The sequence below is a fragment of the Nelumbo lutea genome, chromosome 1, assembly GCF_056320005.1.
Source record: "Nelumbo lutea isolate HS-2025 chromosome 1, American lotus-T2T, whole genome shotgun sequence".
NCBI classification, from domain to species: Eukaryota; Viridiplantae; Streptophyta; class Magnoliopsida; order Proteales; family Nelumbonaceae; genus Nelumbo; species Nelumbo lutea.
In genome coordinates this window covers 104,267,836-104,288,742 of record NC_142684.1, presented here as the reverse complement: position 1 = coordinate 104,288,742, position 20,907 = coordinate 104,267,836, and the positions used below count along the sequence as shown (strand labels likewise).

At 38.1% G+C, this 20,907-nt stretch overlaps 1 protein-coding gene across 7 annotated transcripts; it reads right to left on the bottom strand.

Annotated features, from left to right (window-relative positions):
• Nucleotides 1–917: 917 nt before the first annotated feature.
• On the bottom strand, nucleotides 918–19,357 carry LOC148876538 (uncharacterized). Of its 7 annotated transcripts, none has more exons than XM_088961877.1 (7): nucleotides 17,806–19,357; nucleotides 17,585–17,651; nucleotides 17,359–17,449; nucleotides 16,155–16,290; nucleotides 6,724–6,861; nucleotides 6,512–6,633; nucleotides 918–1,290 (listed from the first exon to the last, which is right to left on the bottom strand). In XM_088961877.1, exons 3-7 carry the CDS (start codon nucleotides 17,400–17,402, stop codon nucleotides 1,131–1,133), a joined length of 600 nt encoding a protein of 199 aa, XP_088818003.1. In that variant the 5' UTR covers nucleotides 17,403–17,449; nucleotides 17,585–17,651; nucleotides 17,806–19,357; the 3' UTR covers nucleotides 918–1,130. The 7 variants fall into 7 exon arrangements, with proteins under 7 accessions (XP_088818003.1, XP_088818150.1, XP_088817934.1 ...); XM_088962024.1 differs by having other exon boundaries at nucleotides 17,579–17,651; nucleotides 17,806–17,941; XM_088961808.1 differs by lacking the exon at nucleotides 17,806–19,357 and having other exon boundaries at nucleotides 17,585–17,735.
• Nucleotides 19,358–20,907: the final 1,550 nt, after the last annotated feature.

The window sequence follows — 20,907 nt, the reverse complement described above, 5'->3', positions numbered from 1 at the left end:
TTAGACCATTTTGATCTTAGTCCAACTCAGTATGTATGTATGTATAGTTATATATAATATATCGTGTGTGTAAATATATATTTATCAATAAATAATATAATTATAATCCATATGTAACATATGCATTATTTTATGTTTAATTTATATATTTAATTCAGTTTTAAATTTTTATTTGTAAAAAATATTAAAAATGCAATTTGAGGTAGAAAATGTCTTTTTTTTTTTAACGAAATAGTGGGGCAAAGTGCTTACAATGCCTTGGAACGCATAAATCTCAAAATAGTTACCAAAAAAAAATGATAATCTCAATCAGTCATCGAAATGCAACATTATGGCCTTTGAAATTTCAAATACGTGTTTAGTGTAAAATCCATGACTAGAGGTGTAACTTGGGTCATGACCCTTACATATATATATATATATATATATATATATATATATATATATATATATTCAATTTTATTCCATTGTGTTATAATATTTTAATTTCATTTTATTATTTCATATATAAACCATTGTATACATCGAAATTCAAATAAAATAAAATTTAATATTTTCTTTATCTTTTGTCTATTTAATTAATTTATTTTAATTTTTAATTTTTTTAAATTAAAAAATGCCTCACTCATGGCCTGGCGCAAGGCCCAACCCGCAGCATGGCCCAGCCCAGGCCCGCCTAAGCTTGTGTCAGGCCTGACCTATTAAGGATTCCAGAGAAGGCAGCCATGACCCACATAGGACTGCAAGTCAACACAGCACAGGCCGTGTTGGACTGATCACATAGGACTGCAAGCCAACACAACACATTGAAGTTGCCTATTGCTTGTTGAAATTAAAACTAGAAAAAAAATGTCGATTTTTTTCGAAATTTCTTAGTACTATACATGTATTTGGCATTTCCAACAGTCATAAATAGATATCCAGAAAAGCAACCACGGGATAAACTTATTTGCGAAGGTGTCCCAAGACAAATTTCTAGCAAAACAGTAGGAAAGTGCTAGGAGTCTCTTCCAGCTGAGTAGCCATATGCACAATCTTTTACAGAATCCTTACAAGTTAAATACAGTCAAAGAACTATCATGGGCGTAACATAATACAAGAATCATAAAAACAAGTTCCCTCCCATTCTGTTACTGCAGTTGATGGCCGTCTGCTTTTCTCTGGAAGAAAAATGACCCAAGAAAAACAGCAATGCCAGTTATTGCAATTGTAAACACTAAGCGCCTCCGTGATAGATCATGTGGTTGTCTTCTTCGAGCATCTTCATCTCTTTCAGATGAATTTGCGTTCCTTAAAATCATAGAACACACATTCTGAATTAATCATAATGTTCTACAATTTTAAATATTTTCCAGTGAGTATTAAGGAGAATTATGAATCTTCAGACGACAAGAACAGATGCAATGCACACTAGCATTAACCAGAATGCTTGAGAATTCCAACTACAAGCTGGATCACATTTGATGATTTTTTTGGAAAGCATATAGGCAGGGAAATCTCAGCATTAGCAGTTAGCAGGATCGAAAATTTCACTCTGAGCAAGAAGCCAAAAAAAAAACAAATATTGGGTGCTATAATTACCAGTGGGTCCCGAACTGATAAAAAACAAATCTGACTGATACTTCAATTATTCCGTCTTTACGGGACTTCCCGCGCACAAATGCAGTCATGTTGAAGTCTCCCCAGTGCCTAACTGCCCAAACCAGTAGAAGCTCGGGTTACTCTCACAAGGGGCATCTTGGAATAGCCGACCAACTAGGTAAGTTAGGTCCATGTACCTATGAAAATCCACACGACACCATGACCATCCCTACTATAGAACATTTGAACTGAACAGAAACTCAATGCAGCTTTGCCCAACTGCCCATCCCAATAGTCAGTTCCTCCAACAAGGTGCTTCTAGGAATATGTGGTGAGTTAGGTCCATATACCCATGGAAATCCATTTGAGACCATCATATCTACTGTTGAGTGTTGTTGAACCAGACAAATTGGAAACCATCAATTTATCCTTCAACTCACGAATTTCCTTCATCCCACTTGATAATCATACTTCCTGAAGCTCCTCAAGAAGGTAGAACAACCCCCATCCTTGTTCGCTTCCAAATGGCCTGCAGACAGTAGAACAACCCATTTCTTGTTATCTCCGGTTATTGATAGATTTGACAGGAAGCTGTCGATGTGGAAATCATAATACTTATCAAAACGTGGTAAACTTACTCTAATTATGAGTGTCTTGTCTTCACTCCTAATTTATTACCTGTCTTGTCTCCGGTTTTGGTAAATGATATTGGAGATTCAGCAAAGAGAGGACAACCTCTGGAGAAGAATCATGGCAGATAAGTATGGGGTCACAAATTTGGGGTGGGACTTAGGTCCTGGCCTACATCCAAGGGGATGTGTCTTGTGGCTGTGGAGTAACATTGTCTCTATTCTTCCTGACTTCTTGAAGGGGATTGGATGCAAGGTTGGCAAGGGTAATCACTTCAAGTTCTGGCTTGACAAATTGTGTGGGGACATTGCTTTGAGTGAGAGGTTCCCCTCTCTCTTTGATATTGCATGGGATAAAGATGCTGCAGTTGAAGATTGCTTTGAATCGGTGAATGGTGAGATTATTTGGGGCCCTACTTTCAGAAGAAATCTTAATGATTGAGAAATTGGTCCACTAGCAGAACTTCTAAGTCATATTCATGGTTTCAAGCCCAACCCACAGTCATATGACGAAAGAATATGGTCTTGGGAGATGTCTGGTAAGTTCTCTTCTCAGTCCTACAACAACCTTGTGATTGGTGGGGATGGAGACTTCCCTTGGGCTGTAATCTGGAAATACTATGCACCCTCAAACATTGCCTTCCTGGTTTGGACTGCAGCACTCAATAAGTGCCTGACTACAGATCAGCTGCTCAGAAGGGGATGCAACTTCCTAGCATCTGGTGAGATCGTTGAATCCTCTAATCACATTTTCATTCACTGCTGCAGTTTTTCTCATCAGCTTTGGGAAATGGCTTTATCCTGCTTTGGTGTTTGTTCTTGCCTGCCTGTTTCAGTCCTTCAGCTTCTTCAGGGGTGGACTATCAAGGGTTTAAATGTAAGGCGCAAGCTGCTATGGAGGATTTTTCCAGCTGCTATCCTATGGGCTCTATGGAGGGAAAGGAACAGCCAGATTTTTGACAATCATTATAATGATATAGCTTCAGTCAAGTACAAAGTTTTAGGTTCTCTGTGTTCTTGGTTAAGTATACAAAGAGCTTTTAATGGTATCCAGCTTTTATCTTTTTTGCAAGCTGGACCTTTTTTTAACTGATCTCTCTTAGATCTTTTAGTAAATTCCCAATGTACAGGCTCTCATTGTACATGGGCTGTTGTGTTTGGCCTTCTTTTTGCAATACAATCCTTTACATTTTTCAAAAAATAATCAACCTTCTGCCCACTACCCTTGGTTTCTTGCAGCACGATAATGTCCTGCATCCTGGTTTGCTTGTTTGATGATATTTATATCTAGGCATCCTTTAGGTTCCGTACTCATTCCATGGCAAGTTTCTGATCTGTGTCGCTGACCTGACTTAGTCCAGGTTTAAGGATGTATATTTTGTCACCAAGAATCACCCACACAGCCACACACCAGTCTTGTCACTTCTCATCCATTCTACCAATACCTATTGCATCTGAAGTGACATTTCCCTTTCATCCTTTGTCATTCTATCCCTGCAAATTACCCCTATTTGGTTGGAGTCTAGTCAGTCATTTGAGTTATCAAGGGGTCAAAAAGTGTAGATGAATCAGCTAACTGAAAAAGAAAGTACAAAATAACCTATGCATCCTCTATAATAATATCAAGGATGGACAAAACATCCATTCTAAACACATCTTCAAATTCTAGGTAACCAATCAACCTGTCCAAAATAGAAGATCTGCCATCAACGCAGATTCTTTTGTTGTCTTGTTTAGTTTCCTCAAATGTTCTTCAGTTTCTCCCACCAAATTACCCAGCAGATTCCCCATAGAAGTATACAAAAATTCTCATTTAACTGTTTCTAAGAAAGGGTGACCAAAGAGGGAAAAAACATCTAACAAGAGAGTGAAGGATAAAATACTGACCCCTGGAACAGTGCAAAGAAAAAAGATCAAATAAACTGTCATTGAATGAACAAATGTTGAACATCTTCTTTGGGATTATAACAAATAAAGCAGACTAGTCATGCAAAAAACTCAAATATTCAAATGATAGTCAATATGGTGTCAAGGAAGAAATGCCATGCAAATGCTTCCGGTCTAAATGAAATTGGAATGACCCAAATACTTCTAACCATATAGAGATCTGCCTGATTTCAATCAGTGCTTTGTAGAATGATTAACTATAAAGTTTAGTTACCAATCAAAAAAAAAAAAGGATTAACCATAAGGCAACTGTTTGCGCGCTACTTCCACCAACCATATTGTGTGCAGATATTATGGGTATTCCTATACTTTCATTAGTTGGCTACAAAAGGACGGAATCACAGACATGTATTTTATGATGCCAGAAAATGGTACATTCTTGGGCCCTTGTTGTTGAAGAGGACACAATGGTCAAGCATGGATACAAACTGAGACTAGTTTTTAGTTAGGTTTTTTGTATATAAAGGTCATTACTTAATGTTGATCCCAGCTATCTGGGGTCTTAGGATGGGTAGGAATACCCATCTCATATCATGCAGTAATGCCTACAGTTTTTCCTTGTAGAATTCCTACATCCAATTGGTCAAAAAAAATATTCACAATGTGTTCTAGATTGCTCCTGAAATCTCATCCAATGACCAACTCTTTTTTTTTTTTTTGATAGATCATCCAATGACCAACTCTCCAAGAATTCTACAACCATCAAAGTTTAATTTAAAAAAATTCGGCAGAAGGGATCCAGTTTAAGATTACTGTGTCTTGTTATTCAAGAACCTGGAATACCCTGCAATCCTCTAATAATATCATTCGTAGGGGGTGAAGATCTTCATTAATTGTGCCCATATGAGCCACCTTCATGAATGTGTGTTTTATCACAACCCTTTTTTTTTCTTTTTTTATTTGGAGGGAGGGGGGGGAGGGATTTCTTTGTATGTTCTTCCATTTATCTCTTCCTAGACTGTCCAAATGATTGCTCACCTAGTACATCCCTATAGGACCTTCCCCTCTCATTGGTCGGAAGAAAGAAAGAAGCCATGAAAAGATTGCCCATATTCACTGGAGGTGTTGACCTACACTCAGATAGAGAAGAGAGTAACTCCCAGCAAACAAAAAAGGATAAGAGATTATGAAATGGAAAATGGTTTCAAAACTTTCTTTGCATGGAAAGCATGTGTTGTTACAAATGCCAGTTGGGTCTTAGTTTTTACGAGACATGAAAGTTTTCATCTTGATGTGATTTCCTACCAATGGAAGGCCCAAACCTTTGGTGGTACCCATCCTTCTCACAATTAGATTTTCAAGGAAAATACCATAGGCTGAGAAAGCCTAGAAAACTTCTCCTATGGAATATCTCATAGGTATTAATTTTTAGGTAGTGTTCAAAATAAAATCCCCAATTTTTGAAAGAGGCCCATTCAAAATGCTTTTACCAGTCCAGAACACCAAAGAGGGAGAAAAAAGTGACCACTTACACACTTTTCCCCAATTGTAAAGTGATCTTTGAATCTCCAGCTCTTATAGAAAGTCCTTCATAATCTTTTTTTAGTTTTAGACATAAGGACCTTCAACACATTTGTAGGTTAGAAAGTGGAACTAATCAGGGTAATACTGCTACCAAGAGAGAGGTACTTCTTTCCATATGCCAAGAGCTTTTAGTGAAAACTAGGTCAAAACAGGGGTACAAAAGAAAATAGACAACTAAATGATGAACAAAAAAATAAACAATCTAGTTCTATACTTTCTTCATTTTAGTTTCATTTTCTTAGGCTATGTTTGGTTTGAAGGAAAATGTAGGGAAAGGTAAGGAAACCTGTACAAGATTTGCAAAGGTTTCCCTACCTTTCCCTACTTTTTCCTTCAAACCAAACATAGCCTTAAGAAAATAGAAACCCACGAGGCTTAAGCCTCACAATCTAAAGAATAAAGATCACAGCACCTTCCCAAATGCTTCTGTTTTTAATCATTGATAAGAAGCTCAAAATGAGAAAATTCCAAGTCTTTAATTGAATAGATATGAACACATTGTGGAATAACCTACAAGATGCAACCATTTGTCATAAAAGATTTGTTCCAATTACCATTAATCTATGTTTTGCATGACCACACGTTGAGCTGAAGAAGTAGATACAACAGAAACATGAAAGATGAGTGAACAGAATTTTAGGGGAACAGGTATTGAGTTAGATTGAAGAAATAAAATATAAACATGTGGTCCTCATTTCTACCACCATTGCACCATGAAATGTCTCAAGGAGAATAAAACAATAAATTAGAATATACTTCAACAGTTTTATCATAAATATGAAGAAATCCACTTGTTGAAGACTAAATGCAACAAAATAATACTTATCTACCTGGAAGGTCCAGCAACACTATTTGAACTAACATGACACCTGGTTTCATGGCCACTTCGCTCACACAGCCTAATGTACCTGCCACAGAGATGACAATATTCTGTCCGATTGCCACATACTTCCTGAAATTAAGGAATGCCAATTCAACCAGTGAATGCTATCAAGACTCAAGAGTGATCTTACTTCAACCCAATTTACCAACAGGTTTCTACCTGATGCTTGAAGAGATCAACTGCAGGCAAAGGGAATTCACAATATTCACAAGTGACAATCCTTTGGGGGCAATTTTCATCTTTATGGAGAGACAATATTTCACGATCTACTGTCTCACTGCATAGTGAACAAGATACCTGCTTCCCACAAATTCAAGCATCAACCACAAATATATGGCATGATATTTTTTTATCAGTCAATATATGAGTAATACATAATTATAAATATGCATGCATGTATCTATTTGTATGAATATGCATATCTTTCAACATGTAAACTTCAAAATCAAACCATATATCACTAATATGCATGACTCAAGAATTAAAAGATGGTAACATTTCTCCAATGGCAAGTTTTCTTTTCCTGATCACCACTTTAGCAGTGACTTAAGTTTGAACAGCAAGTAAGAATAAACCTAGACAGCCTGGAAGAAGTTGGATTGTCTGGTAAGAGGTTGGAGAACAAGTACAATTCAGGAAGTTCTCAGCCTGGTAATCAATCTTGACACTTCAGCTAAGAACTTGATGACCTGTTTGAACAAGAATGACAGAGGTGGGAATTTCATTTACACCAAGAGCTTCAACTTATTATAAGATAGCATCAAATTTTCAGAACACATTCAAATTCTCAAAGGCTAATGTGGTGATCTAACTGCTATTGGTAAACCAGTAAGCAATAGAAGAAAAGTTACCTAGATTTTGAATGATCTTTAGCCCCATGCTTAAACTCCTTACTGCTTTGTAAAAGGAAGTTATTCCCTCTCTAGTGTCATGAAACAAGGATCTCCATTAATAACTCTGAAGGACAAGTCAATCCAAATCAAAACATGACTTTCTATGGCCAGTACCCAGTATTCCAATGGTGAAAACAGGAGTAGGTGTACATTCCATAAAAACTAAAACGGGAACAAAGGCAGCAGAATCAGGAGACTTCTCCAAGGAACATGGAATCCCAGAGACTGGACAGCAACAAGATCAGGTTGAGCATGCAAAAGGACAAAATAAGAAAAATAAAATTATTGGTTAGTCGTTACCCCCATCCACATGTACACCCCATATGATGTGGATACCTACTGGAATTACACCAAAATTTGCATGATTTGTATTTGTCTTCAATCATCATTCCAGAAAGACCTTCTTCCCTTCCAAATCACCACCACCACTTCCTTAGCCTAACAGGTCCAACATCCTTAAGTTCTGAAAATCCCACTACCCATCATCTCCAGTCTACATGATTATTGCCTTCTTAACTAAATAGAATTTATTTTTAACCCTTCACGCCTGCTTTTAATTTCTTAAATATAGCCTTGTCCTTGGTTCAGAGAGAGAGAGAGAGAGAGAGATGCCATTTAAGATTGACTTTTTCAATTTCTGACATCAGTGTATGGATATCATAAATGATTTGTCAAGTTGTTTACTCAGGCAGAATTGATGTTGGAGATACAGGGTCAGAGCATCTATCTCTTCTAGGCATGTGAACCTAGAGGTAGAAGGAGACTCAGAAATAGTCATTAGCTGGCTGCGGATTGGTGCATAGAGCCTTTGACAACTTCATTATCATGTTCAAGAAACCAGATCTTTGGCTCTTTCCATTCCCTTCTTTTACTTGGGTGATTTCAAGAGTCAAAGGTTCTCAATTTTGCAAGTGAAGAAGCTAGAGGGTTAGCATGCCTGCATGCAAGAACAGTTTGTAGTGGACACAACATACATGGAAAATGCTTTCCTATTGAAGGCAGAGAGTAGAGACAATTACAAGGTCTAACAGTAGACCAAAATTGTAACAAATTTTCGTTTCTTGAAATAAAATAATAGATAACCTATACTTAATAAAAAAAGATAAGGATGAATTAAGAACTAGAAAGAGTATTGATCTTAGCCCATGAACTATAGCTTTAAGTTTCTCAATAAATTAGCTCATTTTAAACTAGAAGATATTTTAAACTAATTAAAAAGATATTATATGTCCCTGAATAAGAGAAAGAAGTTCCACTCTTGTTGAATATTCCTGAATCCTGACCTATGAATCTGGAGCACAGACAATAAAACTACCCAAGAAGTTACTGAAGAACCCACCAATCCTTGATGGCCCCAAACTGCCAAGAGAACAATTATAAAAATTGAATTTGATGGTCCTCACACTCTTGGGGAGGAGGGCATCCTGAAGAAGTAAGAATCAATGGGGTGAAGCAAGAGATCACCATTCTCACATGTAGTAAATAAACCAAAATACATATAAAAACCTGCACTTCCCGAAGCCCAATAGTAACTTTATATGGGCCATCTCTGAAACCTTGTCTTAGGAAAAATTAAAGGGCAGCCCAGTGCACAAAGGCTCCCGTGGCCAATGCAAGGTCTGGGAAGGGACATATGTATGCAGCCTTACCCCTGCACATACAGAGAGGCTGTTTCCAAGATTTGAACCCTGGTCACCCAGGTCGCATTGGACAACCCAACCATTGTGCCAAGGCCGACCCTTGACTTAGGAATAACTGAAGCCACAAAAAAATTTGGGAATTCCTCTTATCCAAGATCAACCAAAGAAAAACATGCATCATACATCTCCATAGGATTTTCCTGATGGATAGAGGGACAACTTTACCAACCCCAAAGAAAGTGAACGGAAGAGCAAGTTCTTTACCTTCTCAGTTTTAAGGCAGAAGATGCAAGCTTTAAGATAGTCTTAAGTGCACTCTTCTCCTTAGAAAAAGGTCAGATGCATTCACTTTCTTGTGAAAAAGGGTTGGATCCAGCCAACTTGTGGGGCAGCAGGGACTTCCCACAGGCCACAGCACTCTTATAAGTGTTGGATCCAGCCCACTTATTTAATTGCAAGGGCTTCAAAATTCAAATAAGGAAGCAGAGGAAAAACAGATATTACATTCAGGACTCCAATGTCTTAACATCATAGGTCTCCAAGACAACCTCACAGAAAAGAAACATCAACATTTTCAGCATCTCTTAAAACCTGCCTAAACATAATTCCAATAATACCCAATTTCATCACAAGGCTGGAATCTTAGTATTCCTTATTCATGAGAAAAATCAGTGGCAGTCAAAGAAGGAAAAATTTAACCATTCTACAAAGCCTCCTTATTCAAATATAATAGATCTACTCTTTCCTAGTTGCTACGAGATTATAGGTTGTAATTATAGGCTGTAAATATGTAGTATTAGCCCAATTAGGAACAGCTTGATTATAGGAATTATTCTTTCTTTGATTTTCTTCCTATTTTAGTATCTACAAGGCTGTATGATTTTCTTCCTTTTTAGTATCTACAAGGCTGTATGATTTTCTTCCTTTTTTAGTATCTACAAGGCTGTATATATGTGTACTATTTTCTCAATTGAAAGATATCAATTTCTTCCAATTCTTGTTCTATCACATGGTATCAGAGCTGGAGACACCAATTCCAGTCTGAAATTAATTTCTGGTTTTCTTCCCTTTGCTGCCCAAGTGAGCAGCTTTGAATTTTGTACGTTGCCCAAGTGAGCAACAGCTGCGATCTCTAGGTCACCCATTCCGAGTGACATCTGCATCTCACCGCCCCTACCAGTGGAAGCGGAATCCCTAGATCAGCCTACCCACTTTCACCGGTCTCTTTTCTGACGATCGCCTCAGCCTCAGTGTTACTCCTATGGTGTTTGTTTGCCCATCAAGAAAGTCTTTCTTCTCTGTTCTTCTTATACAGTTGATATTTCGGTGCTGCCAGTTGTGATTTCCTACTGTTTGGGTGTTGCATCTGCTGCCGATTCTTTTTAAGTGTGTTTTATTGGCTTTACTAGTTGCTAAAAGTTTATTTTCTTGTTTTTATGATGGCGGTTGAACAAAAGAACTTGGATATGCCTAGTGTTATCCCCATTCTGTCTAAAATCACTGAACAAAAACTAAACGGAACTAATTATTTAGACTGGAGTAAGACTGTTCGTTTGTATTTACGGAGTATCTCTAAGGACAACCATCTGACTAAGGACCCTCCTACTGATGAGACTTGCACTGAATGGCTAAGGGTTGACGCTCAATTGTTTTTGCAAATTCGTAATTCTATTGAGAATGAGTACGTCGGTCATGTCTCTCACTGTGAGTTTGTAAAAGAACTAATGGAATATTTGAATTTTTTGTTCTCTGGTAAAGAAAATATTTCCCGTATTTTTTATGTTTGCAAGACATTCTATCGGGCTGAACAACAAGATCAGTCTCTTCAGACCTATTTCATGAATTTCAAACGCACTTATGAGGAATTAAACGCCTTGTTACCTTTCAGTACTGATATCAAAGTTCAACAGACTCAACGTGAATAGATGGCTATTATGAGTTTTTTGGCTGGCCTTAATCCTCAATTTGATGGTGCTAAGTCACAGATTTTGTCTAATCCTAAGATTACCTCTTTAAAAGAAGTGTTTACTAGGGTACTTCGTACAGATACTAGTTCCCATACCTCACCTGTACAACAACCTAGTGCACTTGTCAGTCAGAATAGTGGATCAACTGGCCAGTCTCGTCCTCAGAATAGTAACAGAGGTGGCAGTAATAGTGGTCGGAATGCTAGAACTCAGGCCATAGGGGGAGTAGTTTGCTACTATTGCCATGAACCAGGTCACACTAAAAGGACTTGCCAGAAATTGCTAAAGAAAAACCAGAAGTCTTCTGGGTCTCAATCAACTCATGTTGTAACTACGAATGATGCTCCTCATCCATCATCAGATCAGACCATTACAATTTCTGCAGATGAGTATGCGAAATTTACCCAGTATCAAGAGGCATTAAAGAACTCCTCTCGGTCTATCACTGCCCTTGTTGAGTCAGGTAAAACCAATACATGTCTTCTTTCTTCTTCTTCTCAGTGGGTCATTGATTTTGGTGCAACAGATCATAAGACAGGTAATCCTAGTCTCTTTTCCACTTTCCAATCACACTTTTCCTTCTTTAGTCACCTTAGCAGATGGTTCTATTTCTTCCGTCCTTGGTTCTGGCACTATCAATCCCACACCAACACTTTCTTTGTCATCCGTATTGAGTTTACCAAAATTTTCTTTTAATTTGGTATCTGTTAGCAAACTCACTCGTACTCTTAACTGTTGTATCTCATTCTTTCTTGATCATTGTCTGTTTCAAGATCTTATGACGAAGATGATTATTGGTAAAGGATGAGAATTAGGAGGTCTGTACATTTTGGATACCCAGGAACCCTGGACCATTGCCTGTTCCAGTACTTTATCTCCTTGTGAAGCTCATTGTCGGTTGGGGCATCCAGTTTTACCTTTGTTAAAGAAGTTATGTCCTCAGTTTCATGATGTATCTTCTTTAGATTGTGAGTCTTGTCAGTTTGCAAAACACCATTGTCTATCGTTTGTTTCTCGAGTTAATAAAAGGGCTAGTCATGCTTTTGAGTTAGTACATTCAGATGTTTGGGGACCTTGTACCATTATGTCTAAGACTGGATTTCGATATTTTGTTACCTTTGTGGATGATTTTTCTCGTATGACTTGACTTTATTTAATGAAATCTCGTTCTGAGTTGCTTTCACATTTTAAAACCTTGTGTGCTGAAATAAAAACCCAGTTTGATGTGTCTGTACAAACATTGCGAAGTGATAATGCCAAATAATATTTCTCTGATTCCTTTTAGACTTACATGGCTCAGAATGGAATTCTCCATCAATCATCTTGTGTTGATACTCCATCTTAAAATGGAGTGGCTGAGAGAAAAAAATAGACATCTTCTTGAAACTGCCAGGGCTCTTTTATTTCAAACACATGTTCCTAAACAGTTTTGGGCTGATGTTGTTTCTACAGCGTGTTTTTTGATTAATCGTATGCCCTCCACTGTTCTAAATGATCAAATTCCTTATAAGATTTTGTTTCCTAATAAATCTTTGTTTCCTGTTGAACCTCGTATCTTTGGATGTTCTTGCTTTGTTCGTGATGTTCGTCCGCAGGTTTCCAAATTGGACCCCAAGTCATTAAAATGTGTCTTCCAGGGATACTCTCGTCTCCAAAAAGGGTATAGGTATTTTTCTCCTCTCTTGAACAGGTATCTTGTGTTAGCTGATGTTACATTCCATGAACATCTTCCTTTCTTTACCGCTCCATCTACACCTGTGTGTCTACAAGAGGATGATGATCTACTAGTGTATCATGTCACCGGTCCAGACGCTAGTGTTGTTCCAATACCCCCACCACCACCTTCTCAACCAAAACCACCTATTACTCAAGCCTATTCTCTTCTTCGTCATCGGATCCAATGCCCTGTGATATTGATCTACCTATTGCTCTTCGGAAAGGTAAACACCAGTGTACTTATCCAATTTCCTCTTATGTTACGTATGATCGTTTGCCCTCTACTTCTTGTTCATTTGTTGCCTCTTTTGATTCTATAGGGATTCCCAAATCTATTCACCAGGCCTTATCCCATCCTGGGTGGCGTGATGCCATGCTTGAGGAATGAATGCCTTGACTGAGAATGATACTTGGGATCTGGTTGATTTACCTGCTGGTAAGAAAGTGGTTGGATGCAAGTGGGTCTTTGCAGTCAAATTTAATTCTGATGGATCAATGGCTAGCCTAAAGGCTCGCTTGGTGGCCAAAGGCTATGCACAGACATATGGAGTGGACTATTCTGATACTTTCTCTCCTGTGGCAAAAATGACTTCAGTTCGATTATTTATTTCTCTGGCAGCTACATATGATTGGCCACTTTACCAGCTTGATATTAAAAATGCTTTCCTGCATTGAGTTCTTCAGGAGGAGGTTTATATGGAACAACCACCTGGGTTTGCTCAGGGGGAGTCTAGGAAAGTTTTTCGTCTTCGAAAATCGTTGTATGGACTAAAACAAAGTCCTCAAGCTTGGTTTGGAAAATTTAGTCAGGCAGTAGAGAGGTTTGGGATGAGGAAGAGCAAATCTGACCATACTGTTTTCTATAAGCAGTCCACATTTGGCATCATTCTACTTATTGTATATGTAGATGATATTGTTATCACTGGGAGTGACACAAAGGGAATCTCATCCTTGAAATCCTTCTTGCAGAGCCAGTTCAATACTAAAGATTTGGGGCACCTAAAATACTTCTTGGGGATTGAGGTGGCAAGGAGTAAAAGAGGCATTTTCCTGTCTCAGAGGAAGTATGTTTTGGACCTGTTAATAGAAACCAGGAAACTGCGAGTCAAACCATGTAGTACTCCAATGCTTCCTAACCAGCAATTCACAAAGGATGGAGATGCTTTTGATGATCCTGAACGATATAGAAGATTAGTTGGAAAGTTGAACTATCTCACAGTGACTCGTCCTGACATTGCTTACTCAGTTAGTATTGTAAGTCAATTTATGTCCTCTCCTATAGTGCATCATTGAGGCAGCCTTAGAACAAATCTTGTGTTACTTGAAAGGAGCTCCTAGACGAGGGAGCAAGTTCCAAGATTGATTGAAGGTCCACTACTGGCTATTGTGTTTTTGTTGATGGTAATCTGGTTTCGTGGTGGAGTAAGAAGCAAAATGTGGTGTCGCGATCTAATGCAGAATCTGAGTATAGAGCAATGGCACAAGCTTTGTGTGAGGTTATGTGGGTTTCTCAACTCTTAACTAAGGTCGGTCTTAAAGTCTTAGTTCCAACGAAACTATGGTGCGATAATCAAGCTGCGATTCATATTGCTTCGAATCTAGTTTTTCATGAACAAACTAAACATATTGAGATAGACTGTCATTTCATTTGTGAGAAAATTCAACAAAACTTGATCTCTACAACATATGTGAAGACTGGAGAACAGTTAGGAGATATTTTTACAAAAGCTCTTAATGGAGCTCGGGTTTCTTATATTTGTAACAACCTGGGAATGATTGACATCTATGCTCCATCTTGAGGGGGAGTGTTACGAGATTATAGGTTGTAATTATAGGCTGCAAATATGTAGTATTAGCCCAATTAGGAATAGCTTGATTATAGAAATTATTCTTTCTTTGATTTTCTTCCTATTTTAGTATCTACAAGGCTGTATGATTTCTTCCTTTTTAGTATCTGCAAGGCTGTATGATTTTCTTCCTTTTTTAGTATCTACAAGGCTGTATATATATGTACTATTTTCTCAATTGAAATATATCAATTTCTTCCAATTCTTGTTCTATCACACTAGTTAAAAATAATTATGTTAAGTATAAAAATAAAAAATAGAAAGAGTTGCCAGCCTTCTATACAATGACCTTACATGTCTCCTTTAAAATAAATAAATGATAAAAATTGAGCCTTGTTGGTTCTGGGAAATAAAATTCAAGCTAAAGCCTTGAGTTCAGGTAAGACAGAAAACCACCAAACCAATTACTTCTCTACCTTGCCATGAGTGACTCTGTGTGTACATTTTATTTCAAATAAAAAGAGAGTTACTTTCTTTTCAAATTCACCAACAGATTGAGAAAGGCAAGATGTTTAACCCTGTTGCAAAAGAATTTCAAGTTTACACTTTTAGGTGTGGTGTGACTCCATTCTAAATCAAACTTCACAGCCTAAATTTTCTTCTTTCTCTTTAAAGTTTTTGGATTTGGAGTTTCATGGATCTTTCAACGGGCTCACAGTATCATGGATCTAACAACATGATAGAGGCGTAAAACATCAAAACCTATTGAAGAGTGGAACTGAAGCTCTAGATGTTGCTTCCCTCTGCTATATATTCCAATCTCCAGGAGTGGTATAGACAAGGATCATTCATGACAAATTAACTTCTAATTTGGCAGTGTTCTATGGAGAAAGGAATGCCTTTCATTGTTTGGATCTTGTTTTGAATCAAGAGAATAGAGTGTAATTATGTGACTGTAGTTATCTTTATTCTCTCTTTTCTTTTCCTTTTTTTTTTTTGAGGGTGGTCTCAACATGAGAAAAAATGGGCTCTAACCAACAACAGATGTATGTTTACATTTCCTGCATATAACGAAGGGATCTTACACAAGTTACATATCAAGAAAAAAGGAATAAAATACTAAATGGTTAATACAAATTGAACTATCAAAAAGATCTGCCAAATAAAATTATAAAAAGAAAGACTTTGGAAACAAAGATCAGATCTCATGGGCTTGAACATCACGGAGCCCTTACATTACAAAAGATCAATGTGTAACATCCCACGATCCTCAGTGTTTGCACTAAAACACATTTTGTGCTCTTGTTATTTCAAGAGTCCATGATGGATAAGGCCCATGATGCTAGTATTTCTCAACCAGCTCTACACATAAAACAAATATTTTTCATTGACTTAGTTGTATCCAGACTAGCTTTTTTTTTTTATTTTTTTGGTAGAATCCAGACTAGCTATTGAATAAACCCAGTTTTAGGGACAAAGTGACAGTCTGAACAGCTTCAACCACTCAGTCTACACCATGTTTCATAACACTATATGTATACCATACAATTCCAGAAAAGAAAAAGCTTCTGCAATAAACCAACATACCGGGGCATGTGTATTGAAGTAATGTTCTTCAGCATGCCTTTTGGGTACCATATCTCCACAAACTTTACATTTTTTCAGATACCGGGAGCAGTGTGCATAGTGCAAGTCAATATTTCGGGCTGGAATAGCTTTGCCACTAAAAAAAATATAAATAAATTGTCAATTAAAAATACTTCTTTGGTTACAAGAGAAGTTTTCCAGTAGAGCTCCTATATGGAAGTTGTTAAACCATAATCTGAAGCTGCAAGATATGCACAAGGTATTTGATGAAGGTGTTTTGTCATAAAAAAGAGAAGGGTCAAGTCGTCAAGAGAACACAAAAGGAGTAACTACACGTGGTAGCACTGACAAACATGTACTAATAAAAGAATGTAACAAGCGGGGAAAATGTATCAGTACAACAAAATCACTAGGGTCTTTTTTCAGAAATGAACTTTAAAGTTGCTAAATCTTAGCAAAACTGACATGATGACAAATCACCAGTGTCCAAATCATGCAAGTAAAGAAGATGCCCATCTCCACATATGATTATGCTAAACAAATCAACCATAAATTTTCTATGGAGGTTCACTATACATAAAAAGGCAATGCAATAAGATTGTAAGAATTCAAACGCAAATAACCAGTGTCCAAATCATGCAAGTATAGAAGATGCCCATCTCCACATATGATTATGCTAAACAAATCAACCATAAATTTTCTATGGAGGTTCACTCTACATAAAAAGGCAATGCAATAAGATTGTGAGAATTCAAATGCAACCCCACCAGTTGAAACCAGGAAAATGATTAATAATTGTGCAAGGGTATGATAACCAAAACGTCAACCATATCTGGCGCAGAAAAAAGTTCAGCACAATCATAGAAATTCAGCACGCAGAAAAAAATAATGTAGAAGAAAAATACAAGAGGCATGCCAAGGTATAAACAAGAATAGCTAAGGATATCACTCCAACAAAACTAGGTACTACATTGAATTTACACAAAACCCAGCTAATTCAGAAACAAATTTTGCCACAAAAGCAATCATTTACAAAACAAAAAAAAAAAAAAAAAACTTAACTCACAAGAAAGTGGATTTTCACAAGTAGATTGAAGATTACAACAAGAATGCCTCAAAATCAGGAATCCCCATATTAACTACAATAGATGTACAATATTAAAGGAAAATTGAAGATAAATTTCGCAATAGAGCTACCTCTTACCAGTGACTACAGATGCTTGTGATTTGTTCAGAAGGAATCGCCATGAAACTCTTTAAAAACTGGATAAAACGCTTGCCTCGCTGAAGTGTTTCTGTGGGAAAAATAGAAAAATTCCGAAGAAATAAATGAACACGGATCATGCAAGAATGCAGAGGAAAACGGAAATCTCTAAATCGGATTGCAAGATATAGCAAAAGTACATTAAAAAAAAAGGGAATACCAAAACCTTGAATCGGATGCGTCCTCCGATGCTCTTCAATTCTGAGAAACAGGGAAGAGTCGATTCCTTTCACCTGTAAACATTAAATAATAAAGACTTCCTAGTTCCAACTTCCAGTTCCAACCAAACTTTCGTCCACGTTGTTTTATACGTACGTGCGGTGTGATTCCATAAATTCTTCGTAGAGAAAAAAAAAAAAAAAAGCCAAAGACTCATTTAATATATACCTTACAATCAGAATCTTTAATTTCTCAGCATCCGGATCATTGATATCACCCGACATTCTTTTCCAAATCCAAAGGACAAAAGATCTCAAGCCCACTCCATCCAAGCGAGAATTCCATCATCCCTCAACGAAGCGGGAAATCTCGTCGTGCGGTCACTAATACGATGAGCAACGCGAATGTATTCTATTCTGTGCTCCTAATGCCTAATGGTGATCGGAAGATCAAGACCGTCCATCTCATCAGGATGAGTCGTTTTTATGATCTTTTCGTCAATATCAACCGCGTGGCTATGCTGTCGGGAAGACATGACATGATACCGGAAAATCATCATGCGTTAGATCTCTATTTCAGTTAAACTTGCCACGTCTATAAGTGGGGCTGCTATCCAGCACCACGTGTCGGATAATGATCGAAGGATGTCGAGTTTGTCTTTAAAACAGTAGAATCGAGGGGCACTCATGCACCCTCATGTTATTGAACAGTTCAAATCTGCTCCCCACCCCCTCCACACAAACGCCCCATACATCGAGCGTCCGCCATCTGTTCATTTGCACGTGGTTGGCATTCCCGTGTGCGGGGCTAACGGCCAAACTAACCCAAAACCCTCATTTCTACAATCCCGCCCCTTTAACCGATCCCTCGTACTTGAACTGTCCGTCCCCTGACCCCGTTCTTCTCCCCTTCATCCGAACTCTCCTTCTCCGGCACCAGCGACCGCTCCGGTGAGTTTTAGATAAAATCTGTAACCAAGGCGGCAGGGACAGTTTTTTTTTCATCAAAGCTGATGATGATGAAAAAGAAAAAGACAGATTTCATATCTGCAATAATGGGATGCTAACAAGAGGCGCAAGTTAATGAAAAAGAATACTGATGATAGTGATATATAAATACACAAGTGTCTATAAGTTCCCTGTATTTTTTTCAGATTTTGCTGCCTTCTTTTGTTTTTTTCTATATAAGAGTTCTTGCGGCGTTGTTGTAAATACAGTGTAGAGGCTCGGCTTTCAAGTATCAACCGGCCGGAACCGAGTGTTTAGAGTGCCAGAATAAGTGTTTATTCACAATATGAATGGAATGACACAACAGAATCACCGAATCGCTGTCTGTTTGTGAGATGTTAAAGGTCAATATATAATATATACTCTGTGATTGCTGATTTTGAGGTACAGAGCTTACGGACATGACATACCGAATGCCTGAAAGCGACTCTGGATCGGATCCAAGTTAGTTTCATACAACCGTCCCACAACCAGATCAACTTAACCAATCGGTAAACCCACTTTGGATCACAGACCTCTCACCCTTCAACTTCAACCCACTATAGTATCGGCCCACACAGATACAAGCCGTTCGTTATTTGTAAGGTTTAGGCGCTTCTAGCACCTGAACGGCTGAACCTGAACGACAAGGTATCTGAAATGAGAAAAGAAAATATTAGAGAACAGGGTTAATACCTGATCAAGGTGATTTACCGGAATAGTTACCGATGCCGGAGAAGGAGAGCTCGGGTGGAGGGGAAAAGAACAGGGTCAGGGGACGGCCAATTCCAAGCATGAGGGATCGGTTGAGGGGTCAGGGCTAGTTTTGGGGCGAACGGCCGTCTCGTTAACTCCACACGGAGGAATGCAGACCGTGTGCGAATGAACAAGTGCATGCTCGGTGTGTGGGGCGTTTGTGAGGCAAGAGGCAGTGGGGCGCAGATTTGAACTTGTTATTGAATGTCGTACTATCAAAGAAAGAAAGAGATGACAGGAGTTAAAAATTGGTTGGTTTAACTAATTGTTTATATATTATTTTGGAGTACTCTTTTAGTTTGTTTTGACAATTGTTTAAAATTTCAATGTCATTAACGCCATTAATAGAAAGATGAAAAAAATTATTTTAAAAGTCTATTTTAATCATTATTTTCTTTCAAATTTTTAAAATGAACCAAGAAAAAATAGGGTAGAATACAGGTCGAGAGATTGAGAAAAGGAGTGTCTATCAGCTGTGTAACCGCACAGGCGAACTAGCTGAGGCTGGGAGCTCGTCATTAGTGAACGTTGGAACAGGGGATGGCGCAACTGGCGCAACTGGCGCAACCGGCGCAACCATTGATTTTCTCAGCTATTGAGAACATATGGACCATCGATCGAGTGTCGACACATCATCTCTGGTTCAGAAAAAAGTTCTAATTCACCCACAAGAAACTTTGGTTTAAATAAAAACCCACATGATTATGTTGTCTCTCGAGATCGGCTTTTATCGGAACAAATTTGTGCTCACACCGTTTTAACAGTCATTTACAATCTTACATTGAAAATATTTTCTCATGAAATAAAGCACATAAATATGAAGATATTCTCAATGCAAGACAGTAAAATTAAAGGCTATTCTAATGGACTTTGCCTGAAGCCGAATTCAAACCCGGCTCCACCTGTCACCGTGATTCGCAACCCATTCCTTTTCAGCCCCAACGGTTTTCCCTCCAAGATTTGTAGTCCCAAGGATGTGGTGCTCCAACTCATCCAAGTCCTACTCCTTCCCTTCCACCTTACCATCCTTCAGCAGCTCAAATGGGTGCAACAATGAGCAAATCTTCATCGTCAGCAATGATATGACCCCACCAAGCTCACATGCCTGCAGCTAATACTGGTAACGCTAATATATTTGTTCTTACAACTACAAATAGTTTTGGTCTTGTTTTGTCTTCATATGAAAAGATTGAAAGTGGATCTGGATTCCCCTATCACGAAATACATCTACGGTATTGAGTAGTAATTGTAGCCAACCTTTAGAGGGGAGGAAGACAGTAGCATGAATACTAGGGTAGCGGTGACCATGCCGACCAAGATGAACATGAGACGTTGCTCGTGGAGCATGTAGCTAATTGGGCGAGTTACAGAGAACGTGGCTTCAAGGGCTTCGAAGAATACGTGTCCGCCTGAGATTGTGTCTCATGGCCTCTGCAAATCAATTCCAAGGCAATATTTTGATTTCCCAACCAATACTATTGTTCTGTCCCTCGGAATTACTCTGGACTTTCGAAAAGAGATTACTCTCTCTCTCTCTTCAAAACTCCTTCTTAGGTCGCTTCTAGAAAGTAAAACGATATACTCATAA

Bases quoted from the DNA above. Each gene is read 5' to 3' on its own strand.
- LOC148876538 (XM_088961877.1), bottom strand. From the start codon at position 17,402: ATGGCGATTCCTTCTGAACAAATCACAAGCATCTGTAGTCACTG. The intron at 16,291-17,358 runs GTAAGAGGTAGC...TATTTTTTTTAG, and splicing joins ACAAGCATCTGTAGTCACTG to TGGCAAAGCTATTCCAGCCC. The intron at 6,634-6,723 runs GTAGAAACCTGT...CCTTAATTTCAG, and splicing joins TTGATCTCTTCAAGCATCAG to GAAGTATGTGGCAATCGGAC.